This window comes from Perognathus longimembris, chromosome 20, assembly GCF_023159225.1.
Source record: "Perognathus longimembris pacificus isolate PPM17 chromosome 20, ASM2315922v1, whole genome shotgun sequence".
Lineage (NCBI taxonomy): Eukaryota > Metazoa > Chordata > Mammalia > Rodentia > Heteromyidae > Perognathus > Perognathus longimembris.
The window spans coordinates 28,348,716-28,367,658 of record NC_063180.1 but is presented as its reverse complement, the minus strand read 5'-3'; the positions used below and the strand labels follow the sequence as shown (position 1 = coordinate 28,367,658).

At 50.5% G+C, this 18,943-nt stretch overlaps 1 protein-coding gene across 1 annotated transcript; it reads left to right on the top strand.

The window, feature by feature from the left end:
* The first annotated feature begins 67 nt into the window (after positions 1-67).
* On the top strand, positions 68-18,556 carry Fsd2 (fibronectin type III and SPRY domain containing 2). The gene is made up of 14 exons (XM_048368891.1): positions 68-238; positions 1,038-1,164; positions 2,862-3,532; positions 3,661-3,756; positions 4,347-4,577; positions 5,901-5,923; positions 7,612-7,733; positions 8,807-8,971; positions 9,556-9,690; positions 10,827-10,977; positions 12,335-12,468; positions 15,298-15,430; positions 15,823-15,999; positions 18,093-18,556. The coding sequence occupies exons 3-14, from the start codon at positions 2,921-2,923 to the stop codon at positions 18,343-18,345; spliced, it is 2,232 nt and encodes a 743-aa protein (XP_048224848.1). The 5' UTR covers positions 68-238; positions 1,038-1,164; positions 2,862-2,920; the 3' UTR covers positions 18,346-18,556.
* The last annotated feature ends 387 nt before the right edge of the window (positions 18,557-18,943 follow it).

Sequence of the window (18,943 nt, the reverse complement as noted above, 5' to 3'; positions counted from 1 at the left end):
AGGATTGGTTATCTCACCGATGGGCAGGTCCGCACTCGCCAATAGGAAAGTCGAGAAGTGTACCTTCCTCCCGGGCCGCAGGAATCACTCGGGCCGCGAGGTCCCGGGGCTGGGCAGGGAAAGGTCTGCCTTCCCACCTTGGCACTAACTGACGTTGGGAAAGAGTGTCAAAAGGTCGAGCTGTTGGCCTGGCTTCCATCACTGGACGAGGAGCTTCCCGAGGACAGGCTCTGTCTTCGTGAGTTGGACGGCCTGAACTCAGCCCACCCAAGCCTGTAGTTAGGCATTTTTGCTACTTCAGCGAGCGCTTACTGAGTGTGCGCCGTGTAGGAGACCATAGAGGGGGTACACAAGAAGGTATTTCCGACTCCCTAACCCAGCATGTTTAAATACAATCTGTTGGTAAACAGATTAATTTCCATTTTCTGCCCGTACAAGTAATGCTACTCGCGGCTAATGGCAGTCAGTGCACACCTTTAGTCCCTGCTTTTTGTTTGCCCTTTTTTTTGTGGTGGTTGTCCCCTCTGCCTTTGGCTGAAGGATTGAGGTTTAGGACCAGCTCAGAGAGAAAAGTCTGGGAGCCCTATCTCAAATATATCCAGCAAAACACGAGGCTGGAGGTATGATTCAAGTGGTAGGGCACCAGCCTAGCAAGCCCAAGGCTCTGAATTCAAACCCAGTACCAACCAAAGAACATCTTTTTTTTTTTTAGGATGCTGGGAAACAAGAGGAAGTGGCCTTTGATTATGTCCAGAGTGGTGGTGCTTGTCCAAAACCCTTTGAGAAGGCCCAGCTCAGCAAGTGTCAGACACCTTCCTGCTAGTCTTGCCGTGACAGCCCCCCTACAGCCACAGATGTCAACCCCCCCTTTAGAAAATGAAGTGACAGCACAGCGAATGACCTCTCCTACTGATACATGAGAAGTGGCAGGACAGCCACGGCCACGCTATATTTGGACTGCCACTCATGGCAGACCTGTTGCTATTTACAGCAGGAGGCAGCTCCTGTTACCGTCCATCTTTATGCCCCTCTTACAGAACCCAAAGTAGAAGAGGTTCCCTGTGGGGCATGCAAGAGGTCACCAAGAAGGAAAGCCATCGAGTCTTCTTGTGGAAATTCAGGTCCTCTGAGTTCAAAGATTTGTTTAAACCTCTAAAGTAGCAGGCAAGTTTGGTTTCTTTTTGGGGGGAGGGGGAATGATGCTATTCTAATGAGAAATTGTATGATTATAAACTGTCAACTGAGTGTCACCATATTAATGTGGTATCTTTCCTTTCAAAGGGAAGCATTCACTTGGTTAATTATAGAGGTTACATACAGCTAGCAGGATAAATGTTTTCTGTGCCTTTTTGTAGCAAGAACTTGAGTTTATGGAGTATGGTTTGGGCACTAGGTATGAAAGGCTCTGATAAAAGCAAAAAGAAGCTGTGATTCTTGCAGTGTGTCCTCAGAATGTTTGTGGTGCAGGGTCTCTTTGCTGGACCAGCATTAGGAATTATATTGATAACATCTGGTGTTGATAAAGGCTTGTTTGACCCTGCCTGTGCTTGCTGTCAATCACCATTTCCTGTGCTGACTCCAGTACTGAGGAGCAGTAGAGGAGCCACTTGTTGCACTCAGGCTCCTCTAGCAGAAAGTCTTCAGGTCTGGGCTGTGCCCAGGAAGCCAAATGGAACCATGTTGCATTATTGTACAGCTAACATCTTGAGAGCAAATTTTCTTTTTCTGTAGCTCAGGAATTCCTAAGGGACTATGTGGATGAGCTTTTATAATTAGATGCAAACTATATGCAACATTGTGTCCCTGCCCTATAGCCTTACCTCTAGCGAGTGAATCCACAGGTTTCAATAATTCACTGAATTCACAGGTTTCAATAATTCACAGAAATGTTGTAATCTGTAGGTGTTTTTTTTTTTTTTAACTTCTCCAAGGAAACTTTTCTGGTTAAAGCACAGCCACAGCCATGGGTGGTGCTAAACACCTAGAATCCCAGCTGCTTCAGAGGTAGGAGGCCAGCCAAAACAAAGTTAGCCAGGTTTTCAAAAGCAAGTGGTAGAACATGCAGTGTCCTGGTTTCAAAAACGAATAGAAACTTACCTGGTACATAGACATAAACATTTCTGCTTGGTTTTCTGCTGTCACCAACAGGGGTCAGGCAATACCTCCATGCATTCATTATAGACTGGCATTTATTACTCCACTTTGCTGAACCTTCATTTTATGCTTCACAAAATGGAAATTGATCATGTGATTCCTTTCTCCCTAAATTATGATCCCATTAGGAACCGAAAAGCAGGGCTGAGGAGAAATTGTGTTAGCTGTGGGCTGTGTTGCCAAACCTCTTCTTTGGCCCCGAGCACACAGGGCAGCTTATATTTGTGTTCGGAGGGCGGGCGCAGGCAGAGAAGGAAGAGTTCTTCCTAGCATATGCACCAGTGTCTTCCAGTCCTCTTGCTCTGTCTACCTAACAGTTCATCTTGGCACTTGGCATCCCAGGATGGCCTTGAACTGTGATCCCCCCAATCTTTGCCTCCCAAGTAGCTAGGCTGGCAGCATATGCTACTAGTACCTGGCTAAAAATACACCTTTTTTTAAAAAACAGTTTTTTAAAGAGACAGTCTCACTATGTAGCCCAAGCTGGCCTTGAACTTACGATCTTCCTGCCTCAGCCTCCCAAGTACTGGGATTTTGCCTCTATCATCACACCAGCTAAATACACCACTCTTGCAAGTGTTTCGTAGTGAAACCACACTGGGCTGAGGTGATCTCAAGCTGTCCTGAGCCGTGCCAGGTCTCATGACTATCTTCCATAATGGCCTGAGTGCTCGGGAGCTGAGGCCCTCACTCTTTCCAAACCCTAGGACCCAGTATATCCCCTCTGAACTCACAGGGAAGGCACCCCAGGGCTTCCAGGATTACAATGGATGAGGAAGCTGAGGGGGACCTGGGGCTGGACAGGCCTGTGGCCTCCAGAGACTTTGGCTTTTACCACATGGACCTGTATGACTCTGAAGACCCACTACACATCCTTCCAGAAGAAAACACTACAATTAGGAGAGAAGCCGGCCAAGCTGAAATGGGCAGCAAGCTGAGAGGGGTGGGAGAAGTGAAGGCTGGAAGAGACCTTCAAGGGCAAACGGACGAGCTTGTCCAGCTATATGGCCTTGAAGATGACCATGAGCTAGAGGATGAGTTCGCCAATGAAGACAGAATGGAGGCTCCCGGATATCCTCCCTATGGGGTGCAGAGAGACCACAGACTTAGCAGAGAGGCTGCGGATGCTGACCAGCCGGGCTACGGAGGCTGGGACCCTGAAGACCAGTGCCAGGACTTGCGGGAAGCATACCGCTACACACATGGCCGTGCCAGTGAGGAGTACGAGTGCTATGTCATCCCGGAGGAGGAGGACGAGGAGGAAGCTGCCGATGTCTTCTGTGTCACCTGCAAGACTCCGCTTAGAGCTGCAGAGAATTCACATGAGCACAAGGACCACCACGTGACCCCACTGGAGAAAGCACTGGAAAGCGCCAGGGTAAGAGGGTCGTGTGTGTGTGTGTGTGTGTGTGTGTGTGTGTGTGTGTGTGTGTGTGTGTGTAGGCCTCAGGAAAGAGACAGGACAAAGGCGGTATTCACACCTCCTCTGTGATGCCCTGGCAACAGGATGAAATCCACAAGAACATGTGCCAACTGGAAAAGCAGATTATCGACATGGAAAACTTTGCGAGTCACCTGGAAGAGGTTTTCATCACGGTGGAGGTAAGAGCATGTCTGACAGCCATGGGGGTGTCCAGCATGCCTTAGAGGACGGCGGCCCCTCCATGCCACCCTCCCTCCTCTTCATCCCCACCCCTTCCTCTGCACCTGGGCAGATACAGATACGCAGGTTGCCAGCATTCTGCTCTCGCTCTGGGCTCTAAGTGGGGACCTCGGTGTCCATACATCCCAGGTGCTTCTCATGAATTGTCTCCTCGATTAAAGACCCCCACCCCTCCTTTCTGCATGTCACATTTGTTGGGCAGTGCCCACTGGCCACAATTCTGCTCCACATCTCCTCTTTCCCCTTGTGGGTGGGATCTAGTTGGTGCTGAGGTTCATGGGAAGTGAAGATCGGGACGTTCAGGATGTGAAGACCAGAAAGCTTTGACAGCTCAGAAGGAAATGTAGGAAGGCCTCTGTTCCACATTAAGGTAGGGGTCCCCAGCTGATTGTCATGGCAGTAGGAGGCAGCTAAAACTGAAAAGGACTGTGGAATACTGCCAGGTTGGCGACTCCTCCATCCTGGCAGAGCAATGACCACCACCACATCCCCGGCACTGAGGCCAAGACTGAGATCAGCTGTCTTGCAGGAGAACTTCGGAAGACAGGAACAAAACTTTGAGTCACATTACAACGAGATCTTGGAAACACTTGCTCAAAAATATGAGGAAAAAATACAGGCTCTCGAGGAGAAAAAGAAAGAGAAGCTGGAGGCCCTGTATGGACAGCTGGTCAGCTGTGGAGAAAGCCTGGAGACCTGCAAAGAGCTGATGGAGACCATAGAGGAGGTGTGCCATGAGGACAAGGCTGACTTCTTAAAGGTGGGTGACGAAGCAAGGAGACGTACAGGGGAGACACCAATCAGTCGTGGTTAGGGGAGCTGGAGGTACCCAATCAATTTTGTGTTTTGTTCGTTTGGGAGTTACTAGGATTTGAACAGGGCCTCACACTTGCTAAGGAAGCTCTTTACCACAGCTCCATCCCCTGGAGTTGGCTTTTGTGGTCTGTGTCCCTGTGACTCCACTGAATGTTCGAGACTGGGAAACTGGCTGTCTGCCTGCATGGCTCAGCCATGAGTGGACACGCTAGCTCAGACACGGCTGACCCTTGCTAGCCACTATTGCACCCACCTTTGTTTCTCTGTCCCTTATCCTGGAGCTGAGCAAAAGTAGCACCCTGGGAGCTTTCTGGCCACCTCAGCTTTTGGGGCTCCAGGGCTGGGAGTCAGGGAGACGTGAAGGCTAAGAAGGGTGCCTCACACTTTCCAGTTACAAGGGTAGTGATTATATACCTTACCTTTTTTTTTTTTTTTTTTGCTGGTCCTGGGACTTGAACTCAGGGCCTAGGCACTGTCCCCTAGCTTCTTTTGCTCAAGGCTAGCACTCTACCACTTGAGCCACAGCCCCACTTCTGGCTTTTCTGTGCATGTGGTGCTGAGGAATCAAACCCAAGGCTTCATGCATGGTAGGCAAGCACTCTACCACTAAGCCACACTCCCAGCCTACACCTTACTTTATAATCTCAGGCATGCATCCAAAAAGATCCATTTCTCAATTTTCTCCAAATCAAATTAAATCTAACCCTAACCATGTGCAGCTGGGCTGTGGGAATTCCAACTTCAGCCAGAGCAGGGGTTTCTTTTCTCACAAGGTCCACCAGCTGTGGGAAAGGTTCTTCAGCCAACAGAAACTTTCTGGTTACTGAGTATGGCTCCACACTGTCCCCCAAAGCCCAACTGTACCTCCTTCCTGCTGTGTTTAGGGGTGACTAACGCTGAGAGTGATGTCAGGCCCAAGGAGAGCCAGAGACGCCCACACCTTTAAATCTACCATCACCAGTGCCATTATCTTTAAGACGCAGCCTGGGACAGCAAAGGTGATATGCACACTCACTGTTGCTCACTGTTGCTTACCCCGTGAAAGCCAGACACACCCCAGCATCAGCAGCAGAGGACCCATCTTGTAACCAGCGGTGTTTCCAGTCAGTGAACCTGCCTGTTGTCTTCTAGTCAGTGGTCCAAAGGACACACTTGGTGGCTGGTTTCTAACTGCCCAGTTTTTAAGCATGTTCACATTGTCATCTATTTGAAAAAGAAAAGTCCCTTCCCAGATTGATGGACTATTTCTCTTCTGTCTTCCCCGCAGGATGCAGTGGCCATGGCTGACAGGTAACTCAGCTTCCCTCAGCCTCCCGTCTGCCCCCATGAGCAGCTTAGCGCTGAAGTGACAGCCTGAGGTGCCAAGGCCTAGAATTGACTCTCCGAGCCTCAGGGAGGAAGAGAGTATACACAGCAAGGCGCAGCCAGCAAGCCCTCCTCTACCTGGAGAAGGGGTCTGGAGGAAGCCTGGCCTCCCCCAGCTCTTCTAGGACCCAGACTGTGCAGCTGCAAAAGCAGGCTTACAGTCAGATGGGAGTTCAAACCCTGCTACTCCTGCCTCTTTGAGCAGGTTCACCAGGGCATTTACAGTTATTCTGTACAGTTGTATGAAAACCTAATAAGACAATGTCTATAAAGCAATGTGGACACAGGAACTTTAAAATGTAAGGATTAAAACCACATTGATGTCAAATTCTGCCTTTGCCAAGAAAAAGGTACAAGGAGACCCAGAGCTCTGAATGAATGAACAGATCATTCTTAAAATTAAAAAATAGTATAAAGAGGGCTGGGAATATGGCCTAGTGGCAAGAGTGCTTGACTCGTATACATGAAGCCCAGGGTTCGATTCCCCAGTACCACATATATAGAAAATGGCCAGAAGTGGCACTGTGGCTCAAGTGGCAGAGTGCTAGCCTTGAGCAAAGAGAAGCCAGGGACAGTGCTCAGGCCCTGAGTCCAAAGCCCAGGACTGGCCAAAAAAAAATAGTATAAAGAGCCAATAAATACTTGAGAAAATGCTCAACATCCTTACCTCCTAAAGGAAATACAAATCAAAATCATTACCAGGCATGATAATACATACTCCCAGCTACCTGTAATCCCAGTGACCCAAGAGGCAGGGATAGGGTTGCAATTTGAGGCTGATGTAGGCAAAACATAATCTACCAAGCTTGGCGTGGTGGTTCACATCTGTAATCCCAGCACAGGAAACATAGGAGGTGGGGAGATTTACATTGAGAGTCATCTCACTTCAGTAAAAACGACTATCATCAAGAAAACAAACAAGCCAGGCGCAAATAACTCACATCTGTAATCCTAGCTACTAAGGAGACTGAGATCTGAGAATTGCAGTTCAAAGCCAGCCTGGGCAGGAAAGTCTGTGAGACTCTTTTCTCTAATTAAACACCAGAAAAGGGACTGGGAATACTGTGGCTCAAGTGGTAGAGGGCTAACCTTGGGCAAAAAGAAGCCAGGGACAGTGCTCAGGCCCTGAGTCCAAGCCAGGACTGGCAAAACAAACAAACAAAAAACAACAGGAAACTGGAAGCAGTGTTGTGGCTCAAAACTGGAAGTGGCACTGTGGCTCAAAGTAGTGGAGCATTAGCCTTGATTGAAAAAGCTCAAAGACAGCACGCAGGCCCAGAGTTCAAGCCCCATGACTGATGACAAGAAAGAAAGGGAGGGAGGAAACAAATAGCTAGGCACCAGTAGCTCACGTCTGTAATCCTAGCTGAGACAGAAGATTTTGGCTTGAGGCCAGCCTGAGCAGACAATCTCCCCAGACCCTCTCTCAACAGAGAGCTGGATGGGGTGAAACCGTTGACATCACAGCTAGGAGGGGACACCTCAAGTAGGTGGATTGCATCAGGCCTGAGCCTGGGCAGGAAAGGAGAGCATAGCAGAACTGGAGGCCTAGCCACTTACACCCCAGGACACCCCCCCCCCCATGTTGTGAGTGTGCCTTTGTGTACCAACAGACTCGGGAAGTTCCTGAAAACAAAGACAGATGTGGAGATCTTCACACAACCCGACTTCGAAGACCAGACCTTGGACTTCACTGAGGTGGAGCAGCTGATGGGGGCCCTGAATACTGTCCCAGGTGGGGACTCTCAGCTGTGTCCTCAGGGGTGGGGGTGGGGCGGCAGGGGAGCTTTGACATTGGATTTGTCTCTAATATCTCTTAAAGTGCCTAACACTACATCATGAACCCTGAGCACCCCATTACACTGCACCTCCTTGCAGCTTACTCAGGTTGCATAACAAAATCTTTGTTTTTATTGAACAGGAATTCCTGGTTTCTTCCTCCCTCCAGCTCCTGGGTACCACTGATCTAGTCTCTGCTCCTTTTTATTTATCTTATTTTTTTTTTGCCAGTCCTGGGGCTTGAACTGGGGGCCTGAGCACTGTCCCTAGCTTCTTTTTGCTCAAGGCTAGCACTCTACCATTTGAGCCACAGCACCACTTCTAGCTTTTTCTATATATGTGCTGCTGAGGTATGGAACTCAGGACTTTATGGATACAAGGCAAGCACTCTACCACTAGGCCATATTCCCAGCCCTATTCTCTGCTTCTTAGAAGCCTGGGATGGAAGGAGGTGCTACAGTGGGAGAGGGAAGACAGAGGGAAATGCTTCTTGCTCCCTTCCTAGTTGTGTGTGTGAGACAAAGGCTTGGGGCAAGGAGGTGACACTATATATTTTTTCCCAGTACTGAGGCTTGAACTCAGGACTTTGTGTTCACTCAGCTTGCTTGCTTGGCTGGTGCTCTACCACTTGAGCCACACCTGCAGTCCAGTAGTTTGCTATTTAAATCTGAGATGGTCTCATGGATCTTTCTTCTAGGGCTAGCTTTGCATCTCAGCCTCTGAGTAACTAGGGTTACAGGCGTGACCACTGCAAATGGCAGAAGGGACTAATGAACTTATTGTAGATGGACTCGAAGACTCTCAAAAAGCTCCAATTTGGCCCCCACCATCCCTTTTTATTTTGACATGGCAGATGGTCACTGGATGCCCCCAGTATCCCTGGGGCCTGGCAATAATGTCTTCTTTTCAGCACCTACTCCAGCCCGAGACTGCCCATCTGCATGTGCCCTATGGAAGGCCACTCCACCCCCATGCCTCTACTTACGGCTCCTCACATATTCTGTTCTTTCCTCTCTTTTCTCTCTCTAGCTCCCTCTGCTCCAGTGATAAATCGGCAGGCCCCCAACTCGGCCACAGACTCCTCTGTCCGGGTGTGCTGGAGCTTGTACTCCGATGACACGGTGGAGTGCTACCAGCTGTGCTACCAGCCTGTGCGGGATGGCCTGCCCCAGGAGGATCACATGGGGAAGGGAGGTCTGCACAGTGGCTGTGGGGACCTGAAGACACTACAGGGTGGCGAGGTGCAGGCAGGGGAGTGTGGCAGGCAGAGCCTGCAGGGCAAGTAGGAGCCAGTCTGGTGAGGTCTGAGGGTGAGTGTCAGAGTTGTCCTCGGTGCAGTCCCTCCTGGGTGGGTCTCTGGATAAGGAGTCCCCACATGACCGGATTCTTCTGTCCTGGTATGTGTGCAGACCCCTGAGGGGTGAAGGGGTCCATGCCCAGATGTAGGAAGACTCGGGGATGGCCCCTTGCTCCACTGTGGCCCATCTTCCCCAGGGTACTGACTGGCATGGGGTTGAGGGCAAGGACAATCCACCTCTAGTCATTAAGAAGCCGAATGGCTTCCCCAGCCCCATCTTTCCGGTGTGTCACCTAGGAAGCCTGGCTTCAAGCAATAGTGAGGTGACGAAAGGACACTCTAGATGGAGCCCTACTGCAGAGTGGCAGTATAGGGCCGGGTGGGGGCCACACCTTCTGCTGTAGTGAGATTTGCATGGGGAATTGGAGACACTAGGATTATTCTTAGGGTTAAATTCTTCTCTTCTTAATTTCTTCCCCAGAATTTACAGTGACAGTCAAAGAAACATATTGCTCAGTCAGAAACCTTGAGCCAAATACCCAATATGAATTCTGGGTGATAGCTGAAAACAAGGCTGGCCCCAGCCCATGCAGTGAACGTGCCACATACATGACAGGTAACCGGCCTCTTCCCAGCAGTGGGGGTGCGGGAGTCACTGGCGTCCAGGCACAGCATTGAAGGGACAGGAAGAGCTGGGTGACATTCTTCCTTTCCTTTATTTTTATTAATTTTTTATGGCCGGTCCTGGGGCTTGAACTCTGGGCCTGAGCTCTGTCCCTGAGCCTGTTTGTGCTCAAGGCAAGCACTCTACTACTTGAGCCACAGTACCACTTCCCACTTTTTCTGAATAGTTTATGGAGATAAGAGTCTCACTGACTTTTCTGCCCAGGATGGTTTCAAACCGTGATCCTCAGATCTCAGCCTCCTGAGTAACTAGGATTAGAGGCATGAGCCACCAGCACCTGGCTGTTTTTTTTTGGCCAGTCCTCGGCCTTGGACTCAGGGCCTGAGCACTGTCCCTGGCTTCTTCCTGCTCAAGGCTAGCACTCTGCCACTTGAGCCACAGCGCATCTTCTGGCCGTTTTCTGTATATGTGGTGCTGGGGAATCGAACCTAGGGCCTCGTGTATCCGAGGCAGGCACTCTTGCCACTAGGCTATATCCCCAGCCCAGCACCTGGCTTTTTTAATCAGAGTCTCACTATGTAGTCCAGGCTGATCCCAGACTCAACCCTCCTGCTTCCACCTCCCAAGGGCCAGGAGTCCAGCTGTGTACCGCCATGCTGGGCTGATGGTTTTTAATATACCAGATGTACACACCTGATACAGCAGAAACATTTACTTACGATTGTTCAAAGCAGAAAAGCTACACTAGGTCACACTGACACTTTTTCCTGATGTTTGAACTCAAGGCCTTGCACAGACAAGGCAGGCCCTCTACTGCTTACGCCAGGCCCCCTGCACCACTTTCAAGGCTCACCTACTCGTCTGCACTGCAGGAGCCTCTGAGAGGGCTGACGTGGTACTTTCAATCATGCTGGTTTTCCTGGAGCTGGGGTGGCTCAGTGGTGGAGAATGGGCCATGCTGCCAAGTATGGCATGCAAAGCCCTGCTCCCCAATATCGCCCAGACGGGAAGGAACCTCCATAGAAAGTTGAATCTTTTGTGTGAAAAAGAGGTGCCTGTGTAATTTGTCCATGACAACAGAATGGCCACCAATGAACTGCCCTCTGCTCATCTGTCCCCCCACGTAGCCCCCTCTCCCCCAGTGATAAAGTGCAAGGAGATCAGGAGCTGCGAGGAGGCCGCTCTCATCAGCTGGGAGTCCGGGAACCTGAACCCGGTGGACTCATACACGGTGGAGCTGATTCAGGCAGGAACACCGGAGGCCTCGGGCGTTACTGAGTGAGTCTGGGGGGGATGGCCACAGGACTGTGTAGAAACATGAGGGGGTTGGAGAGGTCAGGACTATGGCGTGCAGGAATCATCTTAGGCTGTGTAGTTTTCAGAAGTAGCTGCAAAGCTACTGCTGAAGGTGAGTCAGTGAGAGCACCTTAGGCCTCAGTTTTTTGCTTTTCTTTTTTTTTTTTGGCCAGTCCTGGGCCTTGGACTCAGGGCCTGAGCACTGTCCCTGGCTTCTTCCCAGCTCAAGGCTAGCACTCTGCCACTTGAGCCACAGCGCCGCTTCTGGCCGTTTTCTGTATATGTGGTGCTGGGGAATCGAACCTAGGGCCTCGTGTATCCGAGGCAGGCACTCTTGCCACTAGGCTATATCCCCAGCCCTTCCTTTTCTTCTTCTAACCCAACCCATTCATTCATTCACCAAGTATTGAAGGCCTAGTGGTGCTGGGGAGGTGAAGACACGTTCTGGCCCAAGGACATTGCTGAGGGAGGGAAAGAAGCAACAAGCAAACACATCTGGAGGCTGGGGCTGGAACCTGACTTCAGGGGAGGTGGGTATTTAAACCGAGAGCTGGACTGCTGGAGGCATGGAGGTGGGCACCGTGAGGGCAGGGACAGCCCCCCCCCCCAGACTCAGGCTGGGACAGGAGTGGGCCACATAGTCCACCTTGCCCTGCAGGAAGGAGAGCAAGTAGGGCCCAAGGAAGGATGGAAGACTGGTTCAGTGGGCTAATGTCTGTTGTAGAAGATCGTCCTGTCTTCCCTGGTTTCTCCCTGTTGCCATGGTCACCCCTGGTTGCCATGGTCACCACCATTGCCTTGGTCACTCACTGGTGCCTTGGTCACCCCTGGTTGCAGAGGGAGGCCCTCACACACAGGGCTTGTAGGTCCGGATCCACCCTTATCCGCCAGGCGCCACTGCACTGGGACAGCCTTATCTCCCTGGTGCTGGTGAAACAGGAGGGTTCGGAGTTGACTGTTAGGGCTCTGGTTTTTCAAGTGCAAAGTGGAACCTGGCGATCAACACCCACTCCCACCCCCATCTGCTGGTAGGATCCCTGTATCCCCAGCCACAGTGAAGCTCACCCAGGTTTCTCCTTCTCAAGATCCTCAGGAGTGGGGCAGGATGTCCAGTGGCTCTGACCACTGTCATGGCTCAAGTTGCCTTTGCAATCTAGGCTGAGGCTTGAGAAGCACCTGACATATGGTGCCAGCCCAGAACAATGGGGTCATCAGAGGCTCCAGATGTCGGGGTCCCTGGAAGCTGTGCACCGTACCCACTGCTGAAGGAAAAGCAAAAGTCCTCACTGACAGGCCACGGTGCCCAGTCCCTCACTGCCTATGGCTTTTTCCTCCCCAGGTCGGTTGTGGGCATCCCAACCTGCGAGTCTCTGTTACAGCTACTGCCCGGGCAGTGCTATACCATCTACGTGCGGGCCCTGAACGTGGGAGGCCCCAGCGCCAGGAGCCAACCCGCCATGGTCCACACGACAGGTCTGTGCCCTGGCCACACCCCTCCTCCTACCCGAAGGGGCCACTCGTGGCAGACCCAGTGCTGTGGGGCAGAAGCAGAGGGATGGACTACAGGCTGTGGCTGTCCTTGGTCTCCTGGTCCCCCTTTTCACCACCCCCCAAGCCCCTCCTGTCTCACAAGCAAATCCTTCCCTTGAGGGATCTTTAGGAAATCCTCAGGAAGACCCATGCCCAAGCATCCCCTGCTAGAGGCCAATGTGGCCCCCATCTGGCCTCCCCCCCACTCACCTTGTCCGCAGGTGCCGCTCACAGCCCCCTCATTCGCAAGCAGCATGCCAGAGAAGCCCTGAGTTAGCAGAGATCTCTCTAGGAGTACCCACACATCCCCAGAGTCAGCCACCCCAGGCTCTGTGCTGAGCGCTCTGGTGCCGAGACCAGGGGCTCCCCCACCTCTCTCCCAGCAAACCCACCTCAGGCTGCCGGAGTGGGGAACTTCCGGGGGAAGCAGCGGAAGTAGGGGCTCAGCCTGAGCTTGGCCAGTGCACAATGGACAGCACCCTCTTCGTGCTGGGCTCTTTCACTGAGGGACATTGTGGCCTTCCGCACTGGAAAGCCAGGAAAAGCCGCCTGAGACGAGCCCACATTTATATTCCCTCCACACTCACGGGCAAGGCACAGCCGCCTGAGGTGGTAGAGCAGGAACTAAGAAACAATGGAGTACCAGTACTGTGTCGTTCTCTTACATCTATTCAGGATCACCTTTTAAAAAAGAACCTCAAGGGGCTGGGGATATGGCCTAGTGGCAAGAGTGCCTGCCTCATATACATGAGGCCCTGGGTTCGATTCCCCAGCACCACATATACAGAAAATGGCCAGAAGTGGTGCTGTGGCTTAAGAGGCAGAGTGCTAGCCTTGAGCAAAAAGAAGCCAGGGACAGTGCTCAGGCCCTGATTCCAAGGCCCAGGACTGGCAAAAAAATAAAATAAAATAAAATAAAAAAGAACCTCAAGGCTTCATGCCTTGAGCCATACCCTCGGCTCTTTTCACTTTATTGTTATAGTTTCAAGCTTTTCGCCCAGGACAGCTTCCTAATCCTCCTATCTCTGCCTCTCGCACGGCTGGGATTACAGGCATGGCATGAACCACCGAGACTGGCTTGTCTTTGAGATGAGGTCTTTCACTAACTTGTGCCTGGGCTGTCCTTGAGCCTTGATTTCCTGTGCTCCCCTCCCAAGCAGCTGTACACTTTCTCCTGGGCTTCATTTTATTTTTTTATTTTTTTTCCATAGAAGGTGGTTTGATTTATTTAAAAGAGGATTTTTTTAGGGGAAATTATTATTATTTTTTTATTTTTCTTTTTTTTCTTTTTTATTTTTTTTTATTAATTGGACATAAATTTTTTTACAAGGTGTTGTGCAAAGAGGGTGCAGTTACATAGTAGGGCAGTGTGTACATTTCTTATGATATCTTACAACCTGTTTTTCTATCCCTTGTCTAGGTCAGGTTGACATATATGCAATATACAATGTATCAAGAACATATACAGTATTCACAGACTTGGTCTCTACTGTCTCTCCGTCTCCCTTTGTTAACAGTCATATATCAGGGAGATCATGCCCCTTTGTTTTCTGTGTTCTAGGCTTGTCTCACTCAACATTATTTGTTCGAGTTCCGACCATTTCCCTGCAAATAACAATATTTCACCATTCCTAATCGCTATGTAGTATTCCATTGTGTATAAGTACCATATTTTTTGGATCCATTCGTCTGTGGAGGGGCATCTGGGTTGTTTCCATATTTTAGCTATTGTGAATTGTGCCGCGATAAACATGGTAGTACAAATGCCTTTTTGATATCTTGGATTTTGCTGTTTAGGATAGATGCCTAGGAGTGGTATGGCTGGGTCATAGGGTAGGTCTATATTGAGCTTTTTGAGAAACCTCCATACTGTTCTCCAAAGTGGTTGTACTAATTTGCACTCCCACCAACAATGGAGAAGGGTTCCTCTTTCCCCACAGTCCCTCCAGCATTTGTTGTTTCCTGAGTTCAGAGTATAGGCCATTCTAACTGGGGTGAGGTGGTATCTCAGGGTTGTTTTTATTTGCATTTCCTTTACTAGCAGGGATGTTGAGCATTTCCTCATATGTTTCTTTGCCATTTTTATATCTTCTCTTGTGAAGTCTCTCTTTAGCTCTTTTGCCCATTTCCTAATAGGTTTATTGGGCTTGGAGGGGCTTAGTTTTTTGAGTTCTCTGTAGATGACCGATATCAGGCCTTTGTCTGTTGCTGTGCTGGTAAATATCCTTTCCCATATCGTTGGCTGTCTTTCTATTTTGGTGGCTATGTCCTTAGCTGTGCAGAAACTTTTTAATTTGTAGTAGTCCCATTTGTCGAGTCTTTCTCCTATTTGTTGTGCCTGGGCTTCATTTTAATCCTTCCCCTCCCTAGCTGCTCTAGCTGTGAGTTGGATGTTGAATTTTGCTAATAGATGTCAAGTTGATCATTCAGTGGCCTAGGTTTGGCATTTACAGCTCACAAGGAAGAGCCGGGCCTCTGAAGTCAGAGGCAAAGCTCAATCTGAGTACTGTGTTTTCCCAGCCAATTTCTTAGCCATCTCTGCCTCAGTTTCTTCATCTATAAAATGGAAACAGAAATATCCTATTTTTAGGACAGTTGTGAGGACTGAAAGAGACAAAGCTTGTCAACTGCGGAGCTCCATGCTATCCATTGAGTCTTCTGGGGTGGGGAACGAGGCTACCATGCCTGGGACCTGCGCCAATGTGAGGGCTGCAAGTCCAGGCAGGGAAACAGAGTGACTGCCCGGGGTTCCCCCATGTTCCCTCCCCACAGGCAGTGTCTTCCACCTGAACAAGGATACCTGCCATCCCGCGCTGACCATTGCTGAGGACGGGCTGACGGTGGTTCGAAGCGAAAGGAAAACCCCAGCCAGGGAGCCACCACCCAGCCAGACCCGGTTCAGCAGGTGCATAACGCATGGCCCTTGAGAACATTCTGGAGACCTCCCTAACCCCGCTGTCACAGAGGGAAAAGCAGATGGACAGACATAGCTGGTGGGAAGGCTGAGGCTGGTGCAGGCAGAGGAGGTCTGAAGGTGACCTCTGGGAGGGTGGGCCCTCTGGACGGGATGGGAGGGTCAGGAGTCAGTTAATAGTACAAGGAATCTCACCAGGCTGCAGCAGAGGGCGGGCCATGGAGGAAATGGGGGGATGGAGGACAAAGTCAAGGAGGAGAGGACTGTTGGAAGATTTAGTGCAGGATGAGATTTGCACTTCAGAAAGTTCACAGTGAAGTGTGGCAGGAAACAAGGGGTCAGGGGAGGAAGCCCTGGGCCATGCTTCCACTTCATAAAACCAGGTGTGTCGCTGTCATGGGAAATCTAATCCCTGTCCGAGGGCGCCACTACTGGGAGGTGGAGGTGGATGAACGCTCCAACTACACTGTCGGTGTGGCTTCTGAAGACATCCCCAAACAGGAAGACCTCGGGGCCAGCCCCCACGCGTGGTGCCTGAGGCACACATTCGCCTCATCCAGGTAAAGGCCACTTTCAGACCCAAGGTTAAAGTTGGGAAGATCCAAGTATCAGCTTTGCACTTCCGCCATAACTAAGACCCAAGTTGCCTTGTATAAAATGTTCTCAGGCATCCTAGAAGTTGTGACCAGACCCTTTTCCTGAAGTCTGAACACCAAGAGAAAGAGCAGGTTTAAGTTAAAACCTCTGAAGTTCACTAGGTGCCAACACGGCTCTCCCCTCACTGCGCGCTATGGTTTGCTGCTCGCAGTCATGTCCTAGTGTAAGGAAGGTTGCCACAGCAGACAGCTCGGACACCCAAGAGGATGCGGGCAGTCCTGTTCAACACACACATTCTTAACCACAAAACCACGGATCTTCTCGTGCTCAGCTGTAGTGTTACTTAATGGGTACAGCTTGACTTGAAACCCAGCTTTTCCTTTATCCAGTAAACCTGGAAGTGTAACAAAAATGGCTTCTGCTGTGAAGTGTGCTTGAACGTGGGCTTAGCTGTGTGGCTGGGAAAGCTTAGGGTGACTGACAGCACCTTCAGATGTAGAAGGCCACAGTTGGAACAAATCTCACACAAACCCAAATGCCACAGACCCCCACACTGCCACCCCCCACCCAGCACCCTCTGCATGCAGGGCTCTGACTCCAGTCCAGCTTGGTGGGTGCTGTTGTGTTTGCCAGTGTTCTCTGCCATGCCCCTCCATGCAGCTTATTTAGGCCTTGAGTCGTGGCTAGGCACCTGGGAGGCCAGTCTCGCATGCGGGGCGGAGCTGACGCAAAGCTCTAAGCCTCACTGAAGAGGCCCAGCACTCATCTGAAGCAAGGCTGGAGGTCAGAGTCTCCTTTAGAGAGTTGAGAACAAGAAATGGTGGCTGAGAGAGAGGGAGCATAGCGGAAGCATGGAGGTCTGTAAAGTGGGAAGGGCTTGGGGTTCAAGGTCACAGAGCAGTGCACACATAAGGCAAAAAAACGGCAGCAGGCAGAAGCAAAGTCTGGAGCCACAACAGTTGCTTGGTATCCTGTTGTTCTTGGTGGTGGTGGTCGTGGAGCTTGAACTCTGGACCCGGGCACTGTCCCTGAGCTCTTCAGCTCAAGGCTAGCACTCTATCACTTGAGCCACAGTGCCACTTCAGGTTTTCTGGTGATTAAAGAGTCTCATGGACTTTGCTGCCCAGGCTGGCTTTGAACTGTGATCCTCAGATCTCAGCCTCCTGAGTAGCTAGGAGTACAGGTGTAAGCCATGAGCACCTAGCTGCTTGCATCCTATCTTGGAAGATGTAGGAGAGGGGGAGAGGGAGGGTGACTGAGAAGTCACAAGAGGAGAGTAAGGTTTCTCCAGGGACTCCTAGCTCTAGCTCCTGGTCCCAGCCTGCACTGGATGACTGGGGGAAAGAGGACTCCAGCTTCCCTTGGCGGCTTAATGAGGAAGCTGAAAGGAGATCACGTGAGCAGGGAGGGAGACAGGTGGGCTTGCTCATCGACACATTTAGGTCTTATTTCATGTGCTCCTCCAGGAGTCAGAACCAATGAGCCAGCACACAGAATGCTCCAAGACCTCAGACCAAGGGGCAGGCCAGCCCTGGGGTCAGGCCAACTTTGGTTTCAGCCATTTCACAAAGCACGCAGGTACAGAGCTTGGCAGGGGTGCGAGGGCTCCAGCCCTGGCCCTGATGCCCTGTTGCCCTGTTCAGTCTGAATAGTAACTGGATGGCGGAGTGCTTCTGAACTTAAGTCTGTACCCAAAGGCTCATCTATCCATGTGGCTGGCAGGACACCTGCACAAACGTCTTTATCCCTCAAGATCTACACACCAGGGCCTGCTGTCCCAGTGTTCCCATGTGTTCCATCTGGGCTAATTTTGGTGCAGGCTAAGTTCAAAGTCCTTATATAAGTTTCCAAAGTGGAGTGATCGCTCAACAACAGAATTGGAAAACATGTTTCTCAGGACAAATGTGAGAAAAGAGGGTTTTGAAAATGACATGCTAACTTGATAGTCAGTTAACATAGCAAAACTCACAGACATGAGTGGAGTTGGCAAGAAATACTCTGAATAGCTCACTACTAGAATTTCTGAAGCTTTGTTGTATCAACACTTAATTTTCAGGCACAAATACGAATTTCTACACAACAGGGAAACACCAGACATAAGAATAACAGTCCCACCGAAGCACATCGGCATCCTGTTAGACTACGAGAACCTGAAGCTGTCCTTCTTCAACGTGGACAATGCTCAGCACCTGTACACCTTCAGCTGTGGGCTTCAGCAGCTTGTACACCCCTGTTTTTCTTTAGAAAAGCCGGGGTGTCTAAAGATATGTAATGGCATCTCGACACCCAAGCATGCCACTTTCCACTAGGCCTTGCTGGCACCACCCTCGGTTCCTGCCCTCTGCTAGCCACAGTTGCCTTGGATTTGAGCTCTGGTGCTCATATAATCTGTGCTTGTTCGTGTCTGGCAGATTAGCGTGCAGGTGTCATTGCACCGGACCCAGATCCAGGTCCCATGCTCCCTCACCACGAAAGGGCAATTCTTTTTTTTTTTTGGCCAGTCCTGGGCCTTGGACTCAAGGCCTGAGCACTGTCCCTGGCTTCTTTTTGCTCAAGGCTAGCACTCTGCCACTTGAGTCACAGTGCCACTTCTTGCCGTTTTCTGTATATGTGGTGCTGGGGAATCGAACCCAGGGCCTCATGTATACGAGACAAGCTCTCTTGCCACTAGGCCATATCCCCAGCCCCAAAAGGGCAATTCTTATCCTGTCTCCCCCTTTTATTTTCTCCAATTGTGACTTTCTCATACCATTGGCACATTCAACTATTGCTTAGTCCTGGAGATGATAAGGACTGCCTGTGGTGTGGGCAATGCAAAAAGTAGAGCAAAACCCAGCAAACTTTGTGGCAGTATCAACAGATCTGTTACCGGTTTTTGTATGATAGGGGAGGCCCATTACAGTCAAA

Bases quoted from the DNA above. Each gene is read 5' to 3' on its own strand.
- Fsd2 (XM_048368891.1), top strand. From the start codon at position 2,921: ATGGATGAGGAAGCTGAGGGGGACCTGGGGCTGGACAGGCCTGTGGCC. The intron at 3,757-4,346 runs GTAAGAGCATGT...GCTGTCTTGCAG, and splicing joins AGGTTTTCATCACGGTGGAG to GAGAACTTCGGAAGACAGGA. The intron at 9,691-10,826 runs GTAACCGGCCTC...CCCCCCACGTAG, and splicing joins ACGTGCCACATACATGACAG to CCCCCTCTCCCCCAGTGATA.